General features: G+C 41.8%; 2 protein-coding genes across 2 annotated transcripts in view; one reads left to right on the plus strand and one right to left on the minus strand.

Annotated features, from left to right (window-relative positions):
- The first annotated feature begins 738 nt into the window (after positions 1–738).
- LOC139419539 (adrenodoxin-like) lies at positions 739–4,263 on the plus strand. Its single transcript, XM_071169502.1, has 4 exons — positions 739–908; positions 1,271–1,398; positions 1,556–1,685; positions 1,926–4,263. Exons 1-4 carry the CDS (start codon positions 742–744, stop codon positions 2,029–2,031), a joined length of 531 nt encoding a protein of 176 aa, XP_071025603.1. The 5' UTR covers positions 739–741; the 3' UTR covers positions 2,032–4,263.
- A 2,032-nt stretch (positions 4,264–6,295) lies between these two features.
- The window catches only part of LOC139419540 (Rho GTPase activating protein 20b), a 45,968-nt gene continuing 26,798 nt past the window's right edge, over positions 6,296–25,465 (minus strand). Inside the window, exons 10-15 of the mRNA XM_071169503.1 lie at positions 15,944–16,116; positions 15,598–15,759; positions 15,299–15,408; positions 11,454–11,643; positions 9,266–9,380; positions 6,296–9,160 (exon numbers count right to left, since the gene is read on the minus strand). Coding sequence (XP_071025604.1) covers positions 7,542–9,160; positions 9,266–9,380; positions 11,454–11,643; positions 15,299–15,408; positions 15,598–15,759; positions 15,944–16,116 — 2,369 coding nt within the window. The 3' untranslated portion in view covers positions 6,296–7,541. The remainder of the gene's footprint in view (positions 9,161–9,265; positions 9,381–11,453; positions 11,644–15,298; positions 15,409–15,597; positions 15,760–15,943; positions 16,117–25,465) is intronic.

A 25,465-nucleotide genomic window follows, 5' to 3' on the forward strand; every position in this document is an offset into this window, starting at 1 on the left:
GCTCTGTGGTTGACCCTATGGCTGACCCTGCTCCAACCTTTGTGTGGATGTGTGTATATTGTCTAGCCTTAACAAACATTAAGAGCTAAACCTGACCATTGTACAACCTAATGTGCACATAATGTACTTGTATATACATACCTAGAGGATGATGTGTGGGCCAGTTTTCTGTGAGCTCCTGTAAAAATGTGTTCCCCCCAGCAACAAGAGTAGACGTTATATTTTTGTAAGACATTCTAAAACTTAAAGCAGGTTTAAATGGCCACACATCATCATACAGACAGTAGTTGAGACAGATGTTCAACATCTTGTAGGTAATAAAGTCTTATAGGTTATCCATAAAGTCACATAACAGGTGGCTGCTCCAAATGCAATTAAATGAGTTTTATAACTAAGTTTTCTGGACAGAGATTGCAGTATTTTTTCAATGAAAAACAACAGCATATTCTTATGAGGAACAAATAGCTCTCATCAGAGGTCAAAATGGGCTAATTGTGTTTAAACAGTGTAGGAAGCCATTGAGGATGCATACTTGAAGATCTACGATGACCTTAGGGTTGATGAGATGTGTAATTCTTATAGATGTTAGCTAAATCATTCTCTGCCATCTGCAGAGCTGAGGTTAGGTTATCTATGCTAGGCCTTGGCCCTTCTTGTGGGCTGAGTTCTACTCAAGGCTGATGGTATTCACCAGAGGCCCCCTTTACCACTCAGTCCACAATCGACACGCCACAGGCCAACATGGCAAGGTGTTTGTATCTCGGCTCCTTCCTTTTCACTAAGATGGTCAATACACCCCGTATCTCAATGAGAGTCAAAACTTGCCTCATTAAAACCTGGACCCCACACAACCAAGGCAAAGCCATCACCATCCACTCGGCCATACACTCCGACTCTGAAAATAACAGGTAGGTGATTTGAAATTGCTTGTAGGACCATAACATTATCTGCTAAGGTTAGTTTATAGGTCTCTTGAAACCATATATTTTATAATCTGCTGTACATTTTAATTATGTATTCATACTGTTCTTTCTCTGTTCTTACCCAGAGCCATATTATAGTGAGTACCTCTACAATGGGTGATAATATAATAACTGCTGATAAATGTTAATTCAGTTGGCTGAAGATTAAAATCTTTTAATAGGCTTTGATACAATACATCCAGAAAGACCGCTAAATGTTCGACCTTTTCAAACATATTGATTAAGATAAATGATATGTACTCTTTATCTGGAAAGTCATGGCTTATAACAAGCTCTGATTTTTACAGCTTGTCGGAGGAAAAAGTCATAATACACTTCATTAACCAAGATGGCATCAGAACCACCACTGCTGTTACTGAAGGACAGACCCTGTTGGATGTTGTTGTAAACAAAAACTTGGACATAAGTGGTTTTGGTACGTAAACAGGAAAAATAGACAAGTAAAATATGAATATCTTTAGCAAATATGTATCACTGTATGTTGCATTTACAGTATAAAAGCCATCTACTATCCAGGTGTCTTTAAGGATTTTCACATATGTCCCTTTATTGTCTCCTCTGTTGTTCTTCAGGTGCATGTGAGGGGACATTAGCATGCTCCACCTGTCATCTCATTTTTGACAAGACATTTTATGAGAAGATGGAACCAACGGTGGATGAGGAGATGGATATGCTAGATCTAGCTTACGGGCTTACCAAGACGTGAGTTTCATTTTGAAATGATAAAGTGTCCCTCGCTGTCCTTTGCTTGTGGAAATGTTATGATTTACATACGCAATCACAGCTCAATCAAAACAGGCACACACAATAAATGTTGATTTAATCCGGTCAAAACAGAAACAAGTGGTAGGGCCTCACTGCTGAACTGACATAGACACAACAAAGTGCAGGAAATTCGGTAATTCATCATCTGTCTGCCTCTAATCTGCTTCTGATTGACAGGTCCCGTCTTGGTTGCCAGGTGACAGTGCAGAAGTGGATGGATGGTATGACTGTCCAAGTGCCCCAAGAGGTGAGGGATGCTGTGGGATCTAAAGGCAGCCAGTGATCCTTCATGCAACCTGCTACACCTTTCACCTACTGTACCAAGTCTAATCATCATCATAATCAAACATCTCCAGAAACATATCACTCAGGACCACTCTGACATGTATTTACCCTTTGCCCTACCAATCAACTAGCTTCTGTTGGAGAATCGGTTGTAGCAATTACATATTACCTGTACTTAGCATACAAAATGACCTAAAGTGGCATGCATTATAAATAGTAAGTTATTAAATGTTACAAACATTGCCTGTAGTTCAATGACATGTCACCTAGCATGCTGGCTTTATAAAAGGAAACCATTGGAAATATGGAAGCACATTAAAGTGGACCATCTTTATTCAGCAGTTCTCTGCAAAGTGCCTTCAGAAAGTATTCACAATCCTTGACTTTTTCCTAAATGTGTTGTGTTACAGCCTGAATTTAAAATGGATTAAATTGAGATGTTATGTCACTGGCCTACACCCAATTCCCCAGAATGTCAAAGTGGCATTATGTTTTTTAAATTTAAATTTATACAAATTAATACATTTTTAAAAAGTGAAATGAGTCAATATGTACTTCAAATCCTTTGTTATGGCAAGCCTAAATAAGTTCAGGAGTAAACATTTGCTTACCAAGTCACATAATAAGCAGCATGGACTCACTCTGTGTTCAATAATAGTGTTTAACATGATTTTTGAATCACTACCTCATCTTTGTACCCCACACATACAATTATCTGTAAGGTCCCTCAGTCGAGCAGTGAATTTCAAACACAGATTCAACCCAAAAAAACAGGGAGGTTTTTGAATGCCTCGCATTCTATTAGTAGATGGGTAAAAAAAAATAAAACAGACATTGAATATCCCTTTGAGTATGGTGAAGTTATTAATTACACTGGTGCATCAATACACCCGGTTGCTACAAAGAAACACACGTCATTCCTAACTCAGTTGCCGGAGAGGAAGGAAACTGCTCAGGGATTTCACCATGGGGTCAATTGTGACTTTAAAACAATTAGAGAGTTTAATGGCTGTGATAGGTGAAAACTGAGGATGGATGAATAACATTCTAGTTACTCAACAAAACTAACCTAATTGACAAAGAGAAAGGAAGTAAGCTTGTACAGAATAAAAAAATATCCAAAATATGCATTCTGTTTGCGACAAGTTCTAAAGTAATACTGTAAAACATGTGGCAAAGCAATTAGGTAAATGTGATATTTCTTTATTTCATCTTCAATAAATGTTCAAAAATGAAAACATGCTTTCACTTTGTTATTATGGTGTATTGTGTGTAGATGGGTGAGAATTATTATTATTTTTAATTCCTTTTTAATTTAGGCTGTAACACAACAAAATGTGGACTAAGTCCAGGGGAATGAATACTTTCTGAAGGCACTTTCTAAACCACATAAAATTCCCTTTAAGTAATTAAAACAACTGTGTTTTCATCCAACTATATTGTGTGAAATTTGACCCACTAATCTTTGTGCAAAACAATAAGTTGTTGCAATTAATAACCCTGCATATTTTAAATAGGATGTCTAGAAAGTTGGGACTGAGAAGGCATGGAAAAACACATGCAGAGTTTTGAGGGCAAACATGATTTATTATAGGTGGTGCAATAAATATAGGCATATACAGGTTTGTAGCAACTGATAATGTAATAACTGCCAATAATGTAATAGATGCTAATAATGTAATACATTTTGCATTCATAATGTAAAAATTACCAATAACCTAATAACGTTATATATCTAAAAAGCTTTTATTACATTATGCATTGATGAATACATTATGGAGTGGGTAAAAGCTTTTTCATTAATAGTGTAATAACTTTAACCAATAATGTAATAACAACTTAAAAAATAAATACTAACTCTATATTCACTCTTTTTCACGCATATCAAGTGTCATGTAATAGCTGACTACACACCAAACCACATTCCTGAGTCGTTATTTGATATTACTAAGGGAATGTAACCAGTGGGCTAATGTTGGAGAGCTCATATTCATGTTTCTCAACAGACATAAACAAACGGGCAGATCGTGGTATTTAAATCCTGACACACTTAGATATTGCAGATAATACAGTCCCAAAATGTTGTCATATCTACCAGAACATGTCAAATGAAGCTGTGAGAGTAACTTTGTATTAAAACATTTCTTGTACTGGTTGATCTGAAAAAGAAAAATGTGTAACACTTCCATATGTGGCTCATAAGGGGACTGTAAAGGTAAATAAATTAAAGTAGTGGAAAAAAACACAGATTTTGGCCTTGGTCCAATGGGTTATGTGTGAGTGAGTGAGTGAGTGAGTGAGTGAGTGAGTGAGTGAATCAGTCAGTCAGTCAGCCAGTCTGTCTGTGAGTGAATCAGTGAGTTTGTCTGTCTGTCTGACATGAGTCTGGTTCCATCTCTACTCTGAAAGGCAAAGTAGCCTGGTCAATCCTGGGATAAGGAGGAGTGAAACTCCTGTTGAATATTTTTGTGATCATTAGAATTTTGCTAATCACATGACTGCAAGGTTTGTCTTCAAATTGAGGAGTGTTGTTGTTTTTTCTCTCTGAAGACATTGGATGTTTATAAGGTCAGAATGGAAGTGCAATAGTTACACCCTCCCTTTTGTGGCAATGGATGCAAATACAAACAGTTCCTTAAGTGTGTGACACCGAATATGCATTCCGTTAAAATAAGAGAGTGATTTTAGGATGTTATTACAGTATTGTATTAAGTTATTACAATATAGATGTTTTTTTACACACTTTATATTGTAATAATCGATAATAATGATTACATTATGTGCAAAAACGTTATTACGTTATGCGTTCTGCATATTTATTAGTTTATTGGCAATTTATTACATTATCAGTTGCTACAAGATCTGAAAAGAGCAATTATTTCCCCCCCTGATTGTTACACAGTGATATGAAGGTTCTCGCCATATTGGATTCTTGTTAACAGTTGCTGTTCTTAGTGTTCTAGGATAAAACATGCATAAAAACAGACAATAATGAAAGTGGTGCAGTATACATGCAGTATACATGCGTGAGTGCAGTATACATGCGTTATACATGCGTTATAGATAAAGGTTAAAATCCAGGCATGTCACATGATTGCACAAAACACAGAGTCCTAGTTATTACTGTATGTGTTTAAGACTGTTATACAGTACATTCGGAAAGTACTCAGACCCCTTGACTTTTTCCACATTTTGTGACGTTACAGCTGTATTCTAAAATGTATTAAATAATCCCCCCCCCTCAATCTTTACACAATACACCATAATGACTAAGCAAAAACATATTTTTAGAATTCTTTGCAAATGCATAACAGATAAAAAACTGAAATATCATATTTACATAAGTATTCCGACGCTTTACTCAGTACTTTGTTGAAGCACCTTTGGCAGCGATTACAGCCTTGAGTCTTCAGGGAAATGACGCTACAAACTTGGCACCACTGTATTTGGGGAGTTTCTCCCATTCTTCTCTGCAGATCCTCTCAAGCTCTGGTAGGTTGGATGGGGAGTGTTGCTGTACAGCTGTTTTCAGGTCTCTCCAGAGATGTTAGATCGGGTTCAAGTCCGAGCCCTGGCTGGGCTACTCAAGGACATTGGCTGGGCGGCCAGCTCTAGGAAGAGTCTTGGTAGTTCCAAACTTATTCCATTTAAGAATGATTCAATGCTGAAGACATTTCTTGGTACCGTTCCCCAGATCTGTGCCTAGACACAATCCTGTTTCGGAGCCCTACGAACAATTCCTTCGACCTCATGTCTTGGTTTGGCTCTGACATGCACGGTCAACTGTTGCACCTTATATAGACAAAGGTCTACCTTTCCAAATCATGTCCAATCAATTGAATTTACCACAACCAAGTTGAAGAAACAGCTCAAAGATAATTAATGGAAACAGGATGCACCTGAGCTCAATTTCGAGTCTCATAGCAAAGGGTCTGAATACTTATGTAAATAAGGTGTTTCTGTTTTTATTTTTAATACATTTGCAAAAATGTCTAAACTATTTTTGCTTTGTCATTATGGGATATTTTGTGTAGATTGATGAGAATAAAATACAAATTTAATCCATTTTAAAATAAGGCTGTAACATAACAATACGTGGAAAAGTCAAGTGTTCTGAATACTTTCCGAAAGCACTGTATCAATGCATCTATCTATCTATCTATATATATGGAACACCTTATGTACACTGTGTGTGTGTGTGTATATATATATATATATATATGTCACGGTCGTCATATGGAGGAGACCAAGGCGCAGCGTGGTAAGTGTACATACTTCTTTAATCAAAGAAAGAATACTGAACAAACTATACAAAACAACAAAACTAACCGTGAAGCTAATATGGCTAGTGCAGACAGGCAACTAAACATAGAATAAGAACCCACAAAATACCCAAGGAATATGGCTACCTAAATATGGTCCCCAATCAGAGACAATGATAAACAGCTACCTCTGATTGAGAACCAATCTAGGCAACCATAGATATATAAACCCCTAGACTTACAAAAAACCCTAGACAATACAAAAACTAAACAAACCACCCTCGTCACACCCTGACCTAACCAAAATAATAAAGAAAACAAAGATAACTAAGGTCAGGGCTTGACAATATACACACACACACAGTGTACATAAGGTGCTCCATTTGACACATGCAAAATGACACTGAACTTTTCAAAAACAACATCAATTTTTTTTTTTTTTACTCAATGCGATTTATGTTGTAATTCTTCTTTAACGATAAAAGTTAGAATCAGGAAAATGTGAACACCATGCAATCGCTTGACAGTTTGGAACTTGTTTGGATAATATTCCATCTCATGTATTTACATTTTTTACAGCTATTTTGTGTGTTAGCTGAATTATATTTGTATAAGTGTTTGCTCGTATACAAATTGTGCATGTTATACCTAATTTGCCTCACATTTTCATTTTTTCCCTGACATATTATCCCTATCATCTTCTTGAACATGTCACAGTCCCTCCAGTAAACACACACATGACATTGAAGGCAATTTGGCCATTTGCTATACAAAAGCATTAAGCATCCCCATTCAGTTGGAGGAGGTGCTCTGTCTGAGTGGTTTGCATAAATACCATTCATTTCCTCTAAGCAACAACCCACAGGACATTGCACAGACTGTTGAAATTGTTTATCAAGCTGACTAGTTTGACAAAATGAACTGCAAGTACTAACCCATTTAGTCTTTACCATCTGACACGGTCTTACTTCCTTGCTTAACTTTCATTACACATTCATCATACATTTATCTGCATTCATCACTAATCCTAATTCCTGCATTTAATCTGCACCATTCTTAATTTAGAATTTAGCAAGAAATACGTAGATATTTACACACAGAGGGAGGTAAAGTAATCCTTGATTATCTACATTCTGATAACCCACTATAAAACACCAAGTGATGAGCATTTGTACAATCAGACAACTGATTCCTCACCATGTGATAGCTTTGTGGCATTTTCTGTTGGTTCAGCCATTTTACTTTGCTACTGGAGTTTACTTACACGTTTTTTTTCAATTGCTTTTGCATCCGAGTTGCCATTCTTGTTGTCACCTGAGCTGAAGTATTCTCTCACAGTGTTTCTGACAGTTGCTGGCAGTTTTATTCTTACAGTGTGGCTGATTGTGCTTGCAGTTTTGGCATTGGTTTTATATGATGTCTGGGAGAGATGGGTGCATCCACCACCCAACTGTTCAGGGACCACCTCACCACAGTCAATCTCTGTTTTAGTCTTTGCTCCTTTCTCCTTGTTGTTGACAGATTGTCTGATTGACACAGACTGAAGGACCAGTGGAGTGTTTTGACCATAGAACACTGTCTGGGGTATGTGGACCTGCACACTCTGACCGAGAAGTTCCTCGTTTTCCTTATGTTCTCTCCCTGTGTCAGACACCAGAGAGACGCCACACTCTTCCACAGATTGATCAGACTGTTTCTTCACCAGCATTCTGTTAGAGGAGGTGTAAAATGTAATTTTTGTCCTCTTCACCTCTTCTTTGTTGACAGCCTGGTTGTTTGTTTTTCTCAGCTGTATGTGTGTAATGGATATTTCTTTGGTCTGGCCTTTTGACTCTGATGTCTCAAACACTTTATCCTTCTGGCTCTGATGCACCTGCTGCCCACTCCAATCAGAGATAAAATTCTCACTGTCATCTGGTTGAGAGACAGGGCTTTGACTATTCTCACCTTTTAAACTATAGAGGCTTTGCGTACGCAACTGGTAGTCTTCTCTATTCTGAATGCTATTAGAACGGTAATGCTCCTTGTCTTCTTCTCTCTCATCATACTTATTATACAAGTCCAAAACCTCGGGTGCCTGAGCCACTGCCACTGGGAATGTCATGCTCCAGTCTTTTGGGAATTTCTTCGGGGTGTCTGGGGTGAGAGGGCGTAACCGCGCCGACGTGCCGAACAGGAAGGGTAGGGAGCTGGGCTCGTTGGGAGAGGACACAGAGTCAGAGCAGAAGGAAAAGGCACTGTCTATGGAGCTCAGAGAGGAGGCAGACGGTGAGGTGGCTGAGGAGGACAGGCTGGAGAAACTGGATCTGTTGGACATGGCCAGCCTCTGGGCAGGGTGCCAGAACCTAGAAGCTACCTGAGGGGACCTCCAGAAGGCATACCTAGATCTGCTGCCACCTACCCTGGGGCTGCTGTCCCCCTTTAGTAGCCCCTTAGCGTGGGGTTTGTGTGTGTGTTGGGAGTGGTCTGCACAGCCACACATCACTGCCGCATCGCAGCTGGACTGACGGGCAACAGGAGTGTGGATCTGGCTTTGGGACCCTGACTGGGGAGAAGCCAGAGACACACTGGGTTCTGAGGAGCAGCGGGCTGAGCGAAGACTCTGGGTCCCCATCAGGGAGCATATAGACCCACTGGACAGTGAAGACATAAAGTCTAGATTTCCACAGCTATAAGCACTTTCCTCACTCACATATTGCTTTTTCAAGGAGTCAACCTCATTCAGAAGGCCCAAAATCTCTTTCTCCTCTTTCAAGACCAGTTTCCCTGGAGACAGGAATAAAGGTTCCCTGTTAGGAGAGTGAAGTCCTCCTTGCTTCTCCCAGTCCCAATCATCAGACACGTAGAGCTGCTGGTAAGACTCCACTGAAAGAAGAAACAGGAGAGGATCAAAGCGAGACCACATGGTTACCGTGAAAATGCAAAAAAAGAAAAGAAAATCATCCATATGTTATCTAACAAAGATCTCACCCATGACATCGTCTACAGTTCCTTGTTCACAATTTGTCTCAGTAAAAATGCACTCAACATCTTTACCAAAAATGGCCGGGGTGTTTTCAATGAGTAGTTGGATGAGAGCTGCAACCTGCAATGGAGACATGAAAACACATTGAGGCAGAAAGCGTTAACAAATAGGGGATACAGGAGATGAACATACACTATCTGCTCATGCTAACTACAACACCAGAGTCATTAATGGGGTCCAATGAAAATGACTTTCAATTCAGTGTATTATTCCAATTTACACAGAAAATGAACAACTTATACAGTGAGCTCCAAAAGTATTGGACAACAAATATTTGTTGTTGTTTTGGCTTCAGATTTGAAATGATTCAATGATTATGAGGTTAAAGTGCAGACTGTCAGCTTTCATTTGAGTGTATTTTAATCCATATTGGGTGAACCGTTTAGAAATTAGAGCACTTTTTGTAGATAGTCCCCCCATTTTAGTGGACCAAAAGTATTGGGACATATCTACATTATGTGCATTATTAAAGTAGTAAAATGTTACGTATTTGGTCCCATATTCATAGCACGCAATGACTACATCAACTTATGACTGTACAAACGTGTTGGATGCATTTGCTATTATTTTGTGCCCAATAGAAATGAATGGTAAATAATGTATTGTGTCATTTTGGAGTCACTTTTCCGTAAATAAGAATATGTTTCTCAACACTTCTACACTAATGTGGATGCTACCATGATTACGGATAATCCTGAATGAATGGTGAATGATGAGTGAGAAAAGTTACTGAGGCATAAATATCATGTGATATTTGTGCATCTGTAACTTTCCCACTCATAATTGTTCACGATTCATTCAGGATTATCCGTAATCATGGTAGCATCCACATTAGTGTAGAAGTGTTGAGAAACATTATATTCTTATTTACGGAAAAGTGACTCCAAAATGACACAATACATTATTTACCATTCATTTCTATTGAGCACAAAATAATATGAAACACAATCAAATCAAACAGCAAATGCATCCAACACGTTTGTACAGTCACAAGCTCAATGCTTAATGCAATCATTGCGTACTAGGAATATGGGACCAAATACTTAACTTTTTACTACTTTAATATACACAAGTGAATTTCTCCCAATACTTTTGGTCCCCTAAAATGGGGGGACTATCTACAAAAAGTGATGTAATTTCTAAACGGTTCACCCGATATGGATAAAAATTCAAGCGGACAGTCTGCACTTTAACCTCATAGTCCTCATATCCAAAGTGTTGGAGTACAGAGCCAAAACAACAACAAAATGGTCACTGTCCCAATACTTTTGGAGCTCACTGTAGCTTATAACTTACACTTTGATGTTTAAAGAACTCTTGAGAACTGTTTTTATCTTTGTGATGTTTCACAGCAACACAAACGTCAAACAGTCAATCAATGTTCTGATGTTTAATTGGCATAAGAATCGCATTGGCCAAATTGTGTCGCAAGACAAAAATGTACCAGTTAGACATTTTTTGATCCTCTGCAAATTAAACTTAATTGATTTCTTAACCTTGACATCATGTTGCCTTTTAAAATGATTATTTTAGCAATAAGCTACTAAAGAGATGATGCCTATTCCAAAATGTGATGATGCCTTTTCCAAAAGCTGTACCGAATACGAAACCACTGGACACACACTGGTTGAATCAAAGTTGTTTTCATTTCATTTCAATAAAATGACATTGAACCAACATGGAATAAATGTTGAATTGATATCTGTGCCCAGTGGGAACTGACAATTTCAGCATATACTGTATACATTGAATTGTATATTTTGCATAATCATTATATTTTGCATTAATACATAAACTCAGCAATTCACTAGGGATTTATTACTGCATTTGTGTGTTTAATTGAAGCCTTCATAAAATATTATATATTTGACTATATTTATAAAATAGAATAATAGATAACATGCTCACTCTCATATTATTTTTCAGAAGTTGTCGGGTGCTAGATTCTCATAGTCCATAGCAATAGAGATGGTCTGCACACAATAAATAATCTTCAATAATTCATTTATTTATCTGTGTAAGAAATACAGAGAAATAATATAATACATGAATTATTGAAGATTATTTATGGTTCTTATAAAATGTCAGTAGGGTACTATTGTTGTTGGGCAGGGGATCCCTAAGTAGATCTACCTTTTTAGTGGACTGACTCTCCTCCTCTGGCCCTTTGGGCACGGGCAGCCACAGCATGTTGGGAGCGATACAGAGAGCCAGATTCAAAGCGTTCATCTGGTTCTCCTGCGAGCTCTCCTGGATGTGATAGAGAAGGGCGAACAGGTAGCGGAGCAAGGTAACATTATCCTCTGGAAGCTGGCTCAATAGCCTGAAGGGGACAGACAATGGAGTGTCATTAATACCCTAGTGGCTAATTGAGGCCAGTAATGTAGAGAGGAATGGGTGAGTGGCTGATGCAAACACCCTAGTGAATGTGTTCTGTCCTGTTCACATACCATTCTTTAGTCTGTCTCTGTCTTTAGTAAATTCCACTTCTGCACAGTACATACAGTAAATTTACTTGGGGAAGAACACATCAATAAATATATCTCTTCCTGTTGTTGAAGTTGCTCTAATGTGCCGAATGTGTGTTGTTCAAAGATATTAAGATAAAAAAACAGATATTGAATGACTTTGAAACAGGACATGAAGTGCTGAGAAGGCTATTGGAATTAAAAAACAAGCAATACAGTTCTGTGTGTTTTTCTAGATGCACAAAACGATTTAATGACTTTAGCTGAATTGCAAACCACTGCTCTTCTATTCTATTGAGGGCATTTAACCTCTATTAAAGACTATTCTTTGATATGTCCTTTTTTTTCACTTTTCTGCCAGTCACAGGTTTCAAGATTTGAATTATTGTGTGCATTCTGTTGTACAATATTGTTCTGTTTCTGCTCACATCTATGGCTCAGCGTTACCCAAATGTTTCCTATCTATTTATTGGCAATTTATTACATTATCAGCATTATAAATGTAAAAATTATGAACCGCTATTACATTATTGGCAGTTATTTCATTATAAGTTGCTACATTATTGGCAGTTATTTCATTATCAGTTGCTACAAGATCTGAAAAGAGCAATTATTTCCCCCCCTGATTGCTATACAGTGATATGAAGGTTCACGCCATATTGGATTCTTGTTAACAGTTGCTGTTCTTAGTGTTCTAGGATAAAACATGCATAAAAACAGACAATTATTAAAGTGGTGCAGTATACATGCAGTATACATGCGTAAGTGCAGTATACATGCGTTATACATGCGTTATAAATAAAGGTTCAAATCCAGGCATGTCACATGATTGCACAAAACACAGGGTCCTAGTTATTACTGTATGTGTTTAAGACTGTTATACAGTGCATTCGGAAAGTACTCAGACCCCTTGACCTTTTCCACATTTTGTGACGTTACAGCTGTATTCTAAAATTGATTAAATCATTTCCCCCCCCCCCCTCAATCTTTACACAATACACCATAATGACTAAGCAAAACATATTTTTAGAATTCTTTGCAAATGCATAACAGATAAAAAACTGAAATATCATATTTACATAAGTATTCCGACACTTTACTCAGTACTTTGTTGAAGCACCTTTGGCAGCGATTACAGCCTTGAGTCTTCAGGGAAATTACGCTACAAACTTGGCCCCACTGTATTTGGGGAGTTTCTCCCATTCTTCTCTGCAGATCCTTTCAAGCTCTGTTAGGTTGGATGGGGAGTGTCGCTATACAGCTGTTTTCAAGTCTCTGCAGAGATGTTAGATCGGGTTCAAGTCCGGGCCCTGGCTGGGCTACTCAAGGACATTGGCTGGGCGGCCAGCTCTAGGAAGAGTCTTGGTAGTTCCAAACTTATTCCATTTAAGAATGATTCAATGCTGAAGACATTTCTTGGTACCGTTCCCCAGATCTGTGCCTAGACACAATCCTGTTCCTGAGCCCTACGAACAATTCCTTCGACCTCATGTCTTGGTTTGGCTTTGATATGCACGGTCAACTGTTGCACCTTATATAGACAAAGGTCTACCTTTCCAAATCATGTCCAATCAATTGAATTTACCACAACCAAGTTGAAGAAACAGCTCAAAGATAATTAATGGAAACAGGATGCACCTGAGCTCAATTTCGAGTCTCATAGCAAAGGGTCTGAATACTTATGTAAATAAGGTGTTTCTGTTTTTATTTTTAATACATTTGCAAAAATGTCTAAACTATTTTTGCTTTGTCATTATGGGGTATTTTGTGTAGATTGATGAGAATAAAATACAAATTTAATCCATTTTAAAATAAGGCTGTAACATAACAATACGTGGAAAAGTCAAGTGTTCTGAATACTTTCCGAAAGCACTGTATCAATGCATCTATCTATCTATCTATATATATGGAACACCTTATGTACACTGTGTGTGTGTGTATATATATATATATATATATATATATATATATATATATGTAACGGTCGTCATATGGAGGAGACCAAGGCGCAGCGTGATAAGCGTACATACTTCTTTAATCAAAGAAAGAATACTGAAGAAACTATACAAAACAACAAAACGAACCGTGAAGCTAATATGGCTATTGCAGACAGGCAACTAAACATAGAATAAGAACCCACAAAATACCCAAGGAATATGGCTACCTAAATATGGTCCCCAATCAGAGACAATGATAAACAGCTACCTCTGATTGAGAACCAATCTAGGCAACCATAGATATATAAACCCCTAGACTTACAAAAAACCCTAGACAATACAAAAACTAAACAAACCACCCTCGTCACACCCTGACCTAACCAAAATAATAAAGAAAACAAAGATAACTAAGGTCAGGGCTTGACAATATACACACACACACAGTGTACATAAGGTGCTCCATTTGACACATGCAAAATGGCACTGAACTTTTCAAAAACAACATAATATTTTTTCTTTAAACTCAATGCGATTTATGTTGTAATTCTTCTTTAACGATAAAAGTTAGAATCAGGAAAATGTGAACACCATGCAATCGCTTGACAGTATTTGGAACTTGTTTGGATAATATTCCATCTCATGTATTTACATTTTTTACAGCTATTTTGTGTGTTATCTGAACTATATTTGTACAAGTGTTTGCTCGTATACAAATGGTGCATTTAGCCTCTATTTAAGTATTCTTTGATATGTCCTTTTTTTCAGTTTTCTGCCAGTCACAGGTTTCAAGATTTGAATTATTGTGTGCATTCTGTTGTACAATATTGTTATGTTTCTGCTCACATCTATGGCTCAGCGTTACCCAAATGTTTCCTATCTATTTTTACATTTATTTTTTACCCTGTTTTCTTCCCAATTTCATGGTATCCAATTGGTAGTTACAGTCTTGACTCATCGCTGCAACTCCCGTACGGACTCGGGAGAGGCGAAGGTTGAGAACCACAACCAAGCCACACTGCTTCTTGATACAGTGCCCACTTAACCCGGAAGCCAGTCGGGTGTCGGAGGAAACACTGTGCACGTGGTGACCGTGTCAGCATGCACTGCGCCAGGCCCGCCACAGGAGTCTCTAGTGCGCGATGGGACCAGGACAACCCTGCTGGCCAAACCCTCCCCTAACCCGGACGACACTGGGACAATTGTGCACCACCCCATGGATCTCCCGGTTGCAGCCGGCTGCGACAGAGCCTGGACTCGAACCCAGAATCTCTAGTGGCACAGCTGAATCTCTAGTGGCACTGCGATACAGTCCCTTAGACCACTGCGCCACTCAAGAGGCTCCAAATCCCATAGAATAGGTAGCCACCGGACAATCATTCAAGCGGGAAAATCTCAATAAAACAATTGTAAGCAGATCCATTATATCAGAGGTGGGTGCAGAGGGTGGAGTCTTTTGTTTCATCCCTGCTCTAACACAATTGTCTCAGTTCATCAAGGACCATATGACAATTCCTTTATTTTAGCCACTAATCTATTGTTGGTAAACAAATAAACAGATGTATGAATCTCTCACCCTTTTATCAACTCAATCTTGTCTTCAATATCATCAGCCGCCATGACCTCCATCCACTTCTCATACAGACCAGTACTTAGCACACTGCCAGGGATGTTGCGCAGAAAGTCCTGTTCATTCAAATATAAGTCCTAGCAATCAAAATCTATACAGTACAGTATGAAAATAGTTTAAAAAAAAACTTTTGGTCCTCCATTTTAACATGTTACTGTTACTGCTGGCCATAATATTTCAGTTTACAATCCAATGCAGTCTAGTAAATAATCTAAAACACAAGTGAGACTTCAGAAAGCAATTACAGTGATGACTGATGCAGCAACAAACACAGACTCCCCCTCCAGCTGAACACTGTTGCCAGAGTTCAGTCTTTCCTTCAGTTCCCGGCATGTCTTAGCATTGGCTGAGCGCCGGAAGATCCCTGTGGTGGTGGGGCCCTCATGATACAACAGATACAGCATGTCCTGTATGGAGAATAGACCAGACATGTAGTAGTTTGCAGGCGCAATTACAAGCTGTGAATAATTTGCCCACCATGACTGATATTATCCTAATTTTCCCATCATGATTGGAATTATCCTCACTCCTTTCCCAGCAGTAGAGATGAATAATTTATAATGTTTCATATTTGATGGGATCAGAACTCACCATGATGGGTCTGGGTAGATGTCCATGATGACAGATGGAGGACAATGAAAGACCAAAGAGCTTGTGAGGAGTTGTGGGGGATTCAGGATATCCACCTCCTTGGCTGCCATGTCCTCTTCTCAGAGCCCAGTCTAACAGAGACTTCTTTCTCTTTATGTGTTTCTGAAAGGAATCTGTTGGAAATTATGAACAGCGCATTCTTTAGAAACTCTGAGTGACAGATATGTGGTTGTCATTCAATCAGACCTGCTTTCAGCCAAACAAAAATATTAAAATGTAATTTTGAGTAACAAATCTGTCACGGCTTCAATAAGTAATGAGTGCAGGAGTCAGGCGCAGAGAGAAGGGTAGTTCAAAAGATGTGGATCTTAACTATTAAAAAAAAAAAAAGAGACGGTCACGCCACACACAAAAGGGCGCGTAAAGTCCCAGTCCAAACAAACAGGACAAAACTGATCGGAAAAAAGAAACCACAAGAATAATCAAACACCATAAACATAAAAACAAGCCCGCACAAAAGCCGGCGGGCCTACTGGGTTTAAATAGCCCAAAACCAAACCTAAACACGAAACAGGTGCAACAAATCAGACACAACTAAATGAAACAGAAAAGGGGATCGGTGGCAGCTAGTAGGCCCTCCCAGTCCACGAGGTACTGCAGGCCCCTCACCCGGCGTCTCGAGTCCAGAATAGCTCGTACAGTGTACGCCGGGGACCCCTTGATGTCCAGAGGGGGCGGAGGGACCTCCGGCACCTCAACTTCTTGTAGGGGACCAGCTACCACCGGCCCGAGGAGAGACACATGAAACGAGGGGTTAATGCGATAGTAAGAGGGAAGTTGCAATCTATAACACACCTTGTTTATCCTCCTCAGGACTTTAAATGGCCCCACACACTGCGGCCCCAGCTTCCGGCAGGGCAGGCGGAGGGGCAGGTTTCGGGTCGAGAGCCAGACCCTGTCCCCTGGTGCGAACACAGGGGCCTCACTGCGGTGGCGGTCAGCGCTCTTCTTCTGCCGTCCACCGGCCTGCTCAAGAGAGTCCTGGACTGCCCGCCAGGTCTCCCTAGAGCGCTGTACCCACTCCTCCACCACAGGAGCTTCGGTCTGACTTTGATGCCACGGAGCCAGGACCGACTGGTAGCCCAGCACGCATTGGAATGGCGACATGTTTGTGGAGGAGTGACGGAGTGAGTTCTGGGCCAACTCCGCTCATGGGACGTACCTCGCCCATTCTCCTGGCCGGTTCTGGCAATACGACCGCAGAAACCTACCCACTTCCTGGTTCACTCTTTCCACCTGCCCATTACTCTCGGGGTGATAACCAGAGGTCAGGATGACCGAGACCCCCAGACACTCCATAAACGCCCTCCAAACACGGGACGTGAACTGGGGACCTCGATCAGATACGATGTCCTCTGGCACCCCGTAGTGCCGGAAGACGTGGGTAAATAGAGCCTCCGCAGTCTGTAGGGCCGTAGGGAGACCAGGTTCCAACCGCAACACCCGCTCGATGTCCGCGTCCACCCCCCATTCCCCCAGAGCCAGCAGCCTAGCAGCTGGAAGGATGGGAGTAGGATTGATGGACCGGTCCTCAGTGTCATAGAGACGGGACAGCGCATCGGCCTTAGTGTTGAGGGAACCTGGTCTATAAGAGATGGTAAATCTAAATCGGGTAAAGAACATGGCCCACCTAGCCTTAAGCGGATTCAGTCTCCTCGCCGCCCGAATATACTCCAGATTGCGGTGGTCAGTCCAGATGAGGAAAGAGTGTTTAGCCCCCTCAAGCCAGTGTCTCCAGACCTTCAGGGCTTTTACCATAGCTAGCAACTCCCGGTCCCCCACATCATAGTTCCGCTCCGCCGGACCCAGCTTCTTAGAAAAGAAAGTGCAGGGGCGGAGCTTCGGTGGCGTGCCCGAGCGCTGTGACAGCACGGCTCCAACCCCAGCCTCGGACGCGGTCACACTCCATCACCACCCCCGAGGTGGAAATGCGATAACCCAGGAAGGAAACGTCTCGTTTGGAGAACACACATTTCTCAGCCTTGATGTATAGGTCATGCTCCAGCAGTCGCCCAAGTACCTTGCGCACCAGGGAGACATGCGCGGCGCGGTGCGTGTGGCAGAATAGATCAAGATGTCATCAATGTATACCACCACACCCTGCCCGTGCAGGTCCCTGAGAATCTCATCTACAAAGGATTGAAAGACGGCTGGAGCATTCTTTAACCCATACGGCATGACGAGGTACTCATAGTGGCCTGATGTGGTATTAAACGCTGTTTTCCACTCGTCTCCCTCCCGAATACGCACCAGATTATACGCGCTCTTTCGTTAATAAAACACGCTCCGTGGAATGATTCCACCGCTGTAGCGATGAGAGGTAGCGGAAACTAAATCCCATTGTGATCGAATTTCGACCTCGATAATCAATGCACAAACGCAGTCCTCCCTCCTTTTTCTTCACAAAAAAGAAACTCGAGGAGACAGGTGACATGGAGGGCCGAATGTACCGCTGTCTCAGAGATTCCGTGACATATGTCTCCATAGCCAACGTCTCCTCCTGAGACAATGGGTACACGTGACTCCTGGGAAGTGCAGCGTTCCCTGGAGGTTTATCACGCATTCCCCCGTCGATGGGGTGGTAATTTGTTCACCTTCTTTTTACAAAAAGCGATAGCCAAATCGGCATATTCTGGGGGAATGCGCAGTGGAAACCTGGTCTGGACTCTCCACCGACGTGGCACTGATGGAAACTCCTATACACCTACCTGAACACTCCTCTGACCACCCCTGAAGAGCCCCCTGTCTCCAGGAAATGAGGGGATTGTGAATAGCTAGCCAGGGAACCCCCAACACCACTGGAAACGCAGGTGAATCAATAAGGTAGAAACTGATCCGCTCCCTATGATCCCCCTGCGTTACCATGTCCAGCGGAATCGTGGCCTCCCCGACCAGCCCTGACCCTAACGGTCGGCTAACTAAGGAGTGCACGGGAAAGGTGGGTCTATCTGCACCAACGGAATACCCAACTTACGGGCGAGTCCGCAATCCATAAAACTCCCAGCTGCGCCTGAATCGACTAGCACCTTATGCTGGAGAGAGGGAAAAAACGGAGGGGAAAAAATTCATAAAAACATGTGACCAACAGGGAGCTCTGGGTGAGTTTGGTGCCTACTCACCTGGGGTGGCCGAGAAGTGTTCCACCTGCCATCTCGACTCCCCAACGCACTCCTCCAGCACCGGTCCGAAGTGTGTCCTCTCCGGCCGCAGTAGGTGCAGGAGGAGCCTCCTCCTCCGGTCCCCCTAGATGCAGCTCCTCCCAACTCCATCGGAGTTGGAGCGGGAGGGCTGGGAGGTGGAACTGACAAGACCCCCTCTGAACGCCCGCGGGCAGCTAGCAGGTTGTCCAGTCGGATCGACATGTCTATAAGCTCGTCGAGGGAGAGTGTGGTGTCCCGACAAGCTAGCTCCCTGCGGACGTCCTCCCGGAGGCTGCATTGGTAGTGGTCCATCATATGTCATTCCACCCCGCACCAGCAGCCAAGGTCCGGAACTCCAAGGCGAAGTCCTGCGCGCTCCTCGTCTCCTGTCTGAGGTGGAACAGTCGCTCACTCGCCGCTCGGCCCTCCGGAGGGTGGTCAAACACGGCCCGAAAACGGCGGGTGAACTCCGGTTAGTGGTCCCGAACCAGACGATGACATTGGAGGAGTGGGTTGTGTCATCTGTGGGGGAGCTGGGGTGGATGTCGGGAGACCACTCCTCTCCCATTGCTCCATCATCAGGTCCATCGCTGAACCGATCCGATGGAGGACGGCTGTGTGATGGAGGACGCGCTCCTCCATCGATGGAAGAGGGGTGGTTGCTGCTCCTGCTGACTCCATAGTGGTATGGGCTTCTGTCACGGCTTCAATAAGTAGTGAGTGCAGGAGTCAGGTGCAAAGAGCAGGGTAGTTCAAAAGATATGGATCTTTAATATTTAAAAAAAACAGAGAGACGGTCACGCCACACACACAAGGGCGCTTAAAGTCCCAATCCAAACAAACAGGACAAAACTGATCGGAAAAAAGAAACCACAAGAATAATCAAACACCATAAATAGAAAAACAACTGGGCCTACTGGGTTTAAATAGCCCACAACCAACCCTAAACACAAAACGTGCAACAAATCAGACACAACTAAATTAAACAGAAAAGGGGATCAGCTAGTAGGCCGGCGACGACGACCGCCGAGCGCCGCCCGAACAGGAAGAGGCACCATCTTCGGCGGGATTCGTGACAAAATCAACGCAATTCCCAGAGGAGAACACACAAAAACAATTATATATAATGCCAAATAAGGGTTATTTGGCTCGTAACGATAGCGGAACTCTTTTTGGTGCTACAGTATATACTGTAGAACCCTTTTCAAAGATTCTGAAAAGAACCATGATCATAAGGTTCTATATGTAACCTTGTTTTGTGATGTAAATAACTCTTTCCTAAGGTTCTATAAATAACCATTACCAAAAGTTTCTATACTGAACAAAAATATTAAAGTGTTGGTCCCATGTTTCACAAGCTGATATAAAACATCCCAGAAATGTTCCATATGCACCAAAACTTATTTCTCTCAAGTTTAACGCACAAATTAGTTAATAGATAATCCACTTAATAGATCAAATATGCAGTTTTGTCACACAACACAACACAGATGTCTAAAGTTTTGAGGGAGTGTGCAGTTGGCATGCTTACCGCAGGAATCTCTACCAGAGCTTTTGCCAGAGAATTTAATGTTAATTTCTCTACCATAAGCGGCCTGCAACGTCGTGTTAGAGAATTTGATAGTACGTCCAACCGGCCTCACAACCACAGACCACGTGTAACCACGCCAGTCCAGGACCTCCACATCCGGCTTCTTCACCTGCGGGATCATCTGGGACCAGCCACCCAGATAGCTGATGAAACAAACTGTGGGTGTGCACAACCAAAGAATTTCTGTACAAATTGTCAGAAACTGTCTCAGGGAAGCTCATCTGCGTGCTCGTCATCCTCACCAGGGTTTGGACCTGACTGCAGTTCAGCATCGTAACCAACATCAGTGGGCAAACGCCCACCTTCGATGGTCATTGGCATGCTGGAGAAGTGTGTTTTTCACAGATGAATCCCGGTTTCAACTGTACAGGGCAGATGGCAGAAAGCATGCATGATGTGGGCGAGCGGTTTGCTGACATCAACGTAGTGAACAGAGTGCCCCATGTGGCGGTGGGCTAAAGACAACGAATACAATAGCATTTTAACGACGGCAATTTGAATGCACAGGGATACCATGATGAGAATCCCATTGTCATGCCTTTCATCCGCTTCCATCACCTCATGTTTCAGAATGTTAATACACTGTCACAAGGACCCGAACACAATTCCTGGAAGCTAAATGTCCCAGTTCTTCCATGGCCTGCATACTCGCCAGACATGTCACCCATTGAGCATGTTTTTGATTGCCCTGGATCGACGTGTACGACAGCGAGTTCCAGTTCCCACCAATATCCAGCAACTTCCCACAGCCATTGAAGAGGAGTGGGACAACATTGTACAGACCACAATCAACAGCCTGATCAACTCCATGCAAAGGAGATGTGTCTCGCTGCATGAGGCAAATTGTGTTCACACCAGATACTGACTGGTTTTCTGATCCACAACCCTACCTTTTTTTAAAAAAGGTATCTGGGAGCAAGAGATTCATATCTGCATTCCCAGTTATGTGAAATTCATAGATTAGTGAGTAATATGTTTATATATTTCAATTGACTGATGTCCTTAAATGAACTGTAATTCAGTAAAATATTTTAAATTGTTGCATGTTGTGTTTATATTTTTGTTGTTCTGTTGTTACAACCCTATTCTGGTACTACAAAATGTATTTGTAATTTGCATGGTGCTGTAAAGTACACTTTCTTATTAAGGTTCTCTAAAGAACTATTCTCAATTTCAAAGGTTTCTGCCATATAATATTGTTTTGTGTTGAATAAAAAATCCATAGATGCTATTTTTGTGTTGGTTGACAAGTTGAATCAGGTGTGCTAGCACTGGAATAGATCAAATACATGGAATAGCAGGCTGTCGCCGAGGAGAGGTTTTCAAGACCTTTAATATCCTACAGTTTCTCTGAAACTTAGCTGAACAAGGACATGGATAATAGCTTTTTTTCTGTGCATCGGCAGCACAGAACGGCAGCGTCGGGTAAGCTCATGGGGGGTGGTATGTGTCTCTTTGTTAACATCATCTGGTACGCAATCTCTAATATTAAGGAAGACTTGATGTTCTGCTCGCCTGAGTTAGAATACCTCACGATAAGCTGTACACCATACTAAGAGTTCTCATCTACATTGTTGGTAGCTGTCTAGTTACCAGCACAAAGCGATGCTGGCACTAAGATCGCATTGAACAAGCTGTATGAGGCCATAAGTAAACAAGAAAATGCTCATCCAGAGGTGGTGCTCCTAGTGGCCGGTAATTTTAATGCAGGAAAACTGAAATCCGTCTTACCAAATTTCTACCAGCGTGTCACCTGTGCAGCTAGAGATGAAAAAACTCTAGATCACTTTTACTCTTCACACAGATATGCTTACAAAGCTCTCCCGTGCCCTCCTTTTGGCAAATCTGACCATAACTGTATCCTCTTAATTCATGATTACAAGCAAAAACTCAAAACAGGGAGTACCAGTGACGCGCTCAATACGGAAATGGTCTGATGAAGTGGATGCCAAGCTAAAGGACTGAAAAATGTTCTCGGAACTCATCTGATAAGTTTGAAGAGTTTACCACATCAGTCACTGGCTTTGTTATTTTAATCAGTGCATCGACCACGCACCCCCCAAGTTACCATATGTACATACATATCCCAACCATAAGCCATGGGTTACAGGCAACTGAGCTAAAGGCTAGAACTGCCTCTTTCAAGGAACGGGACACTAACCCGACGCTACAAGAAATCCCGCTACGCCCATCAAACAAGCAAAGCATCAGTACAGTGGCTTGCGAAAGTATTCACCCCCTCCCGGCATTTTTCCTATTTTGTTGCCTTACAACCTGGAATTAAAATAGAGTTTTTTGGGGGTTTGTATCATTTGATTTACACAACATGCCTACCACTTTGGAGATGCAAAATATTTTTTATTGTGAAACAAACAAGAAATAAGACAAAGACACTGAAAACTTGAGCGTGCATAACTATTCACCCCCCCCCCCCCCCCCAAAGTCAATACTTTGTAGAGACACCTTTTGCAGCAATTACACCTGCAAGTCTCTAGGGGTATGTCTCTATAAGCTTGGCACATCTAGCCACTGGTATTTTTGCCCGTTCTTCAATGCAAAACTGCTGCAGCTCCTTCAAGTTGGATGGGTTCCGCTGGTGTACAGCAATCATTAAGTCATACCACAGATTCTCAATTGGATTGAGGTCTGGGTTTTGACTAGGCCATTCCAAGACATTTAAATGTTTCTCCTTAAACCACTCAAGTGTTGCTTTAGCAGTATGCTTAGGGTCATTGTCCTGCTGGAAAGTGAACCTCTGTCCCAGTCTCGAATTTCTGGAAGACTGAAACAGGTCTCCCCTCAAGAATTTCCCTGTATTTTGCACCATCAATCATTCTTTCAATTCTGACCAGTTTCCCAGTCCCTGCAGCATGATACTGCCACCACCATGCTTCACTGTGGGGATGATTTTCTCGGGGTGATGAGAGGTGTTGGGTTTGGGTCAGACATAGTGTTTTCCTTGATGGCCATAAAGCAACATTTTAGTCTCATCTGACAAGAGTACCTTCTTCCATATGTTTGGGGAGTCTCCCACATGCCTTTTTAGCAAACACCAAACGTGTTTGCCAGCTTCCAGCTTCCTAAATCAAGTTTTACAGAGGGCAAGATACACAAACTAATAGTATAGTAGAGAAAACATGTGGATTCATATTTAAAATCAGTGGAAAGCAGCATTGTTATATATATATAATATATATATATATATACACACAACCATGAAGATGTTTTGCTCTCAGCATTCTGTAAATTCATGCATATGTTCATGCTACAGTATATACAGTATATACTGTAGCATGAACATATGCATGAATTTACAGAATGCTGAGAGCAAGACATCATCATGCTTGTGTGACACTTGAATGTTGGTCAAAAGGGAAATAATTCGCTAGCAGGAATGACACCGATAAACAGCGTTTTTCGCTCTCTGCCTGCTGAACACCTGCTCTCACAGTCGTTAACAGAGCTGCTGGAACAGTGGGGTCGAAGGACGCTGTCTACCGGTCTCCCCGCTAGCATTGGAGGCAGTGGATCATCTGGACCAACTATTGAGGAATTGAACTAAACCATTCCAACGTTTCTGAAACTACCTCCCCTAACATGTAATGTTTGAAATGTTCTACCCTCTTGTGGCTTTGAGTCAGTGACTCTTATCACGGAGTTCGCTAGTTACCGACACCATGTGCAAACACTGTTTACTAGCACAGTGTTGCTCGAGCCTCCCGCCTGTTGTGTACCGGAGAAAACTGTGCCTGACAGGTAAGGACAAATGACACTGTCTACCGGTCATCCCCACCTCTCGATAGCACAGCAGACGGAAGGCTAGGGCGACACGTGTACTAGCTAGCTTGATAGTTATTGACACAGTGTGCTAGCTAGCTTGATCGTTAGCAACACGGTGTGCCAGCTTGCTAGTTAGCCTCCCACCTACTGTGTACCATAGTCCTCCTTAGTACTAGCTAGCTAAGCAATCAGTGTGTCTGTCACTCCAGCCTGACAAACACCTGCCCTCGTCATTGTTAACAGAACTTTGGGAAAACAGTGCCCGATAGGCAGGGGAGAAGGACACTGTCAAATTAAGTGGATACTTCTGATGACGTATCATGACGTCTGATCGGTATACACTTGCAGGGCGGAAGGAATGATTTTAAAATGGAAATTGGACGGAAATTCGTGACTCGTTCCGTGATGATTGTGTTTTCAGCCACCGGTAGCTTGTGGGTGCTTTATATGCACTACAGTCAATTATGAGTGCATGTCTGTCTACTATAATTATTAATATACGCCTACTGTATGATAGCTAGCAAATTAATTAGCTAACTAACGTTAGCCTGCCTAGCTGGAACTTCTGAAGAAGGAAAATGTTTCATTTCTACAATTTCCGAAAGATAACCAAACAAAAACATTTTTTTACATTACGTGTTTGTGCCGTCATGTGCATTAGTAGCATCATTTATAACTTATTTACATTTGTTTTTACTTACACTTGTATGTTAACTTCTCCATTGAAGTGATTTTAAAGTTTTTGCTGACTTTTCTTAGCGGATGTACAATCGTCGTGAATTGAATTATGGGGAGTTTCAGGCCCCACTCCGGGGCCTGAACATAGTTGTACACTAGCAAAGACGACTAAATACAAGGGCTGAGGGGCTTACGTTGCAAACTTCCCTTGCTTGGCTAATCATTTGGACCACCCTTCAAGATGGCGACGGGGATTCCTCCAAGGGCATAAGG

This window comes from Oncorhynchus clarkii, chromosome 10, assembly GCF_045791955.1.
Source record: "Oncorhynchus clarkii lewisi isolate Uvic-CL-2024 chromosome 10, UVic_Ocla_1.0, whole genome shotgun sequence".
NCBI classification, from domain to species: domain Eukaryota; kingdom Metazoa; phylum Chordata; class Actinopteri; order Salmoniformes; family Salmonidae; genus Oncorhynchus; species Oncorhynchus clarkii.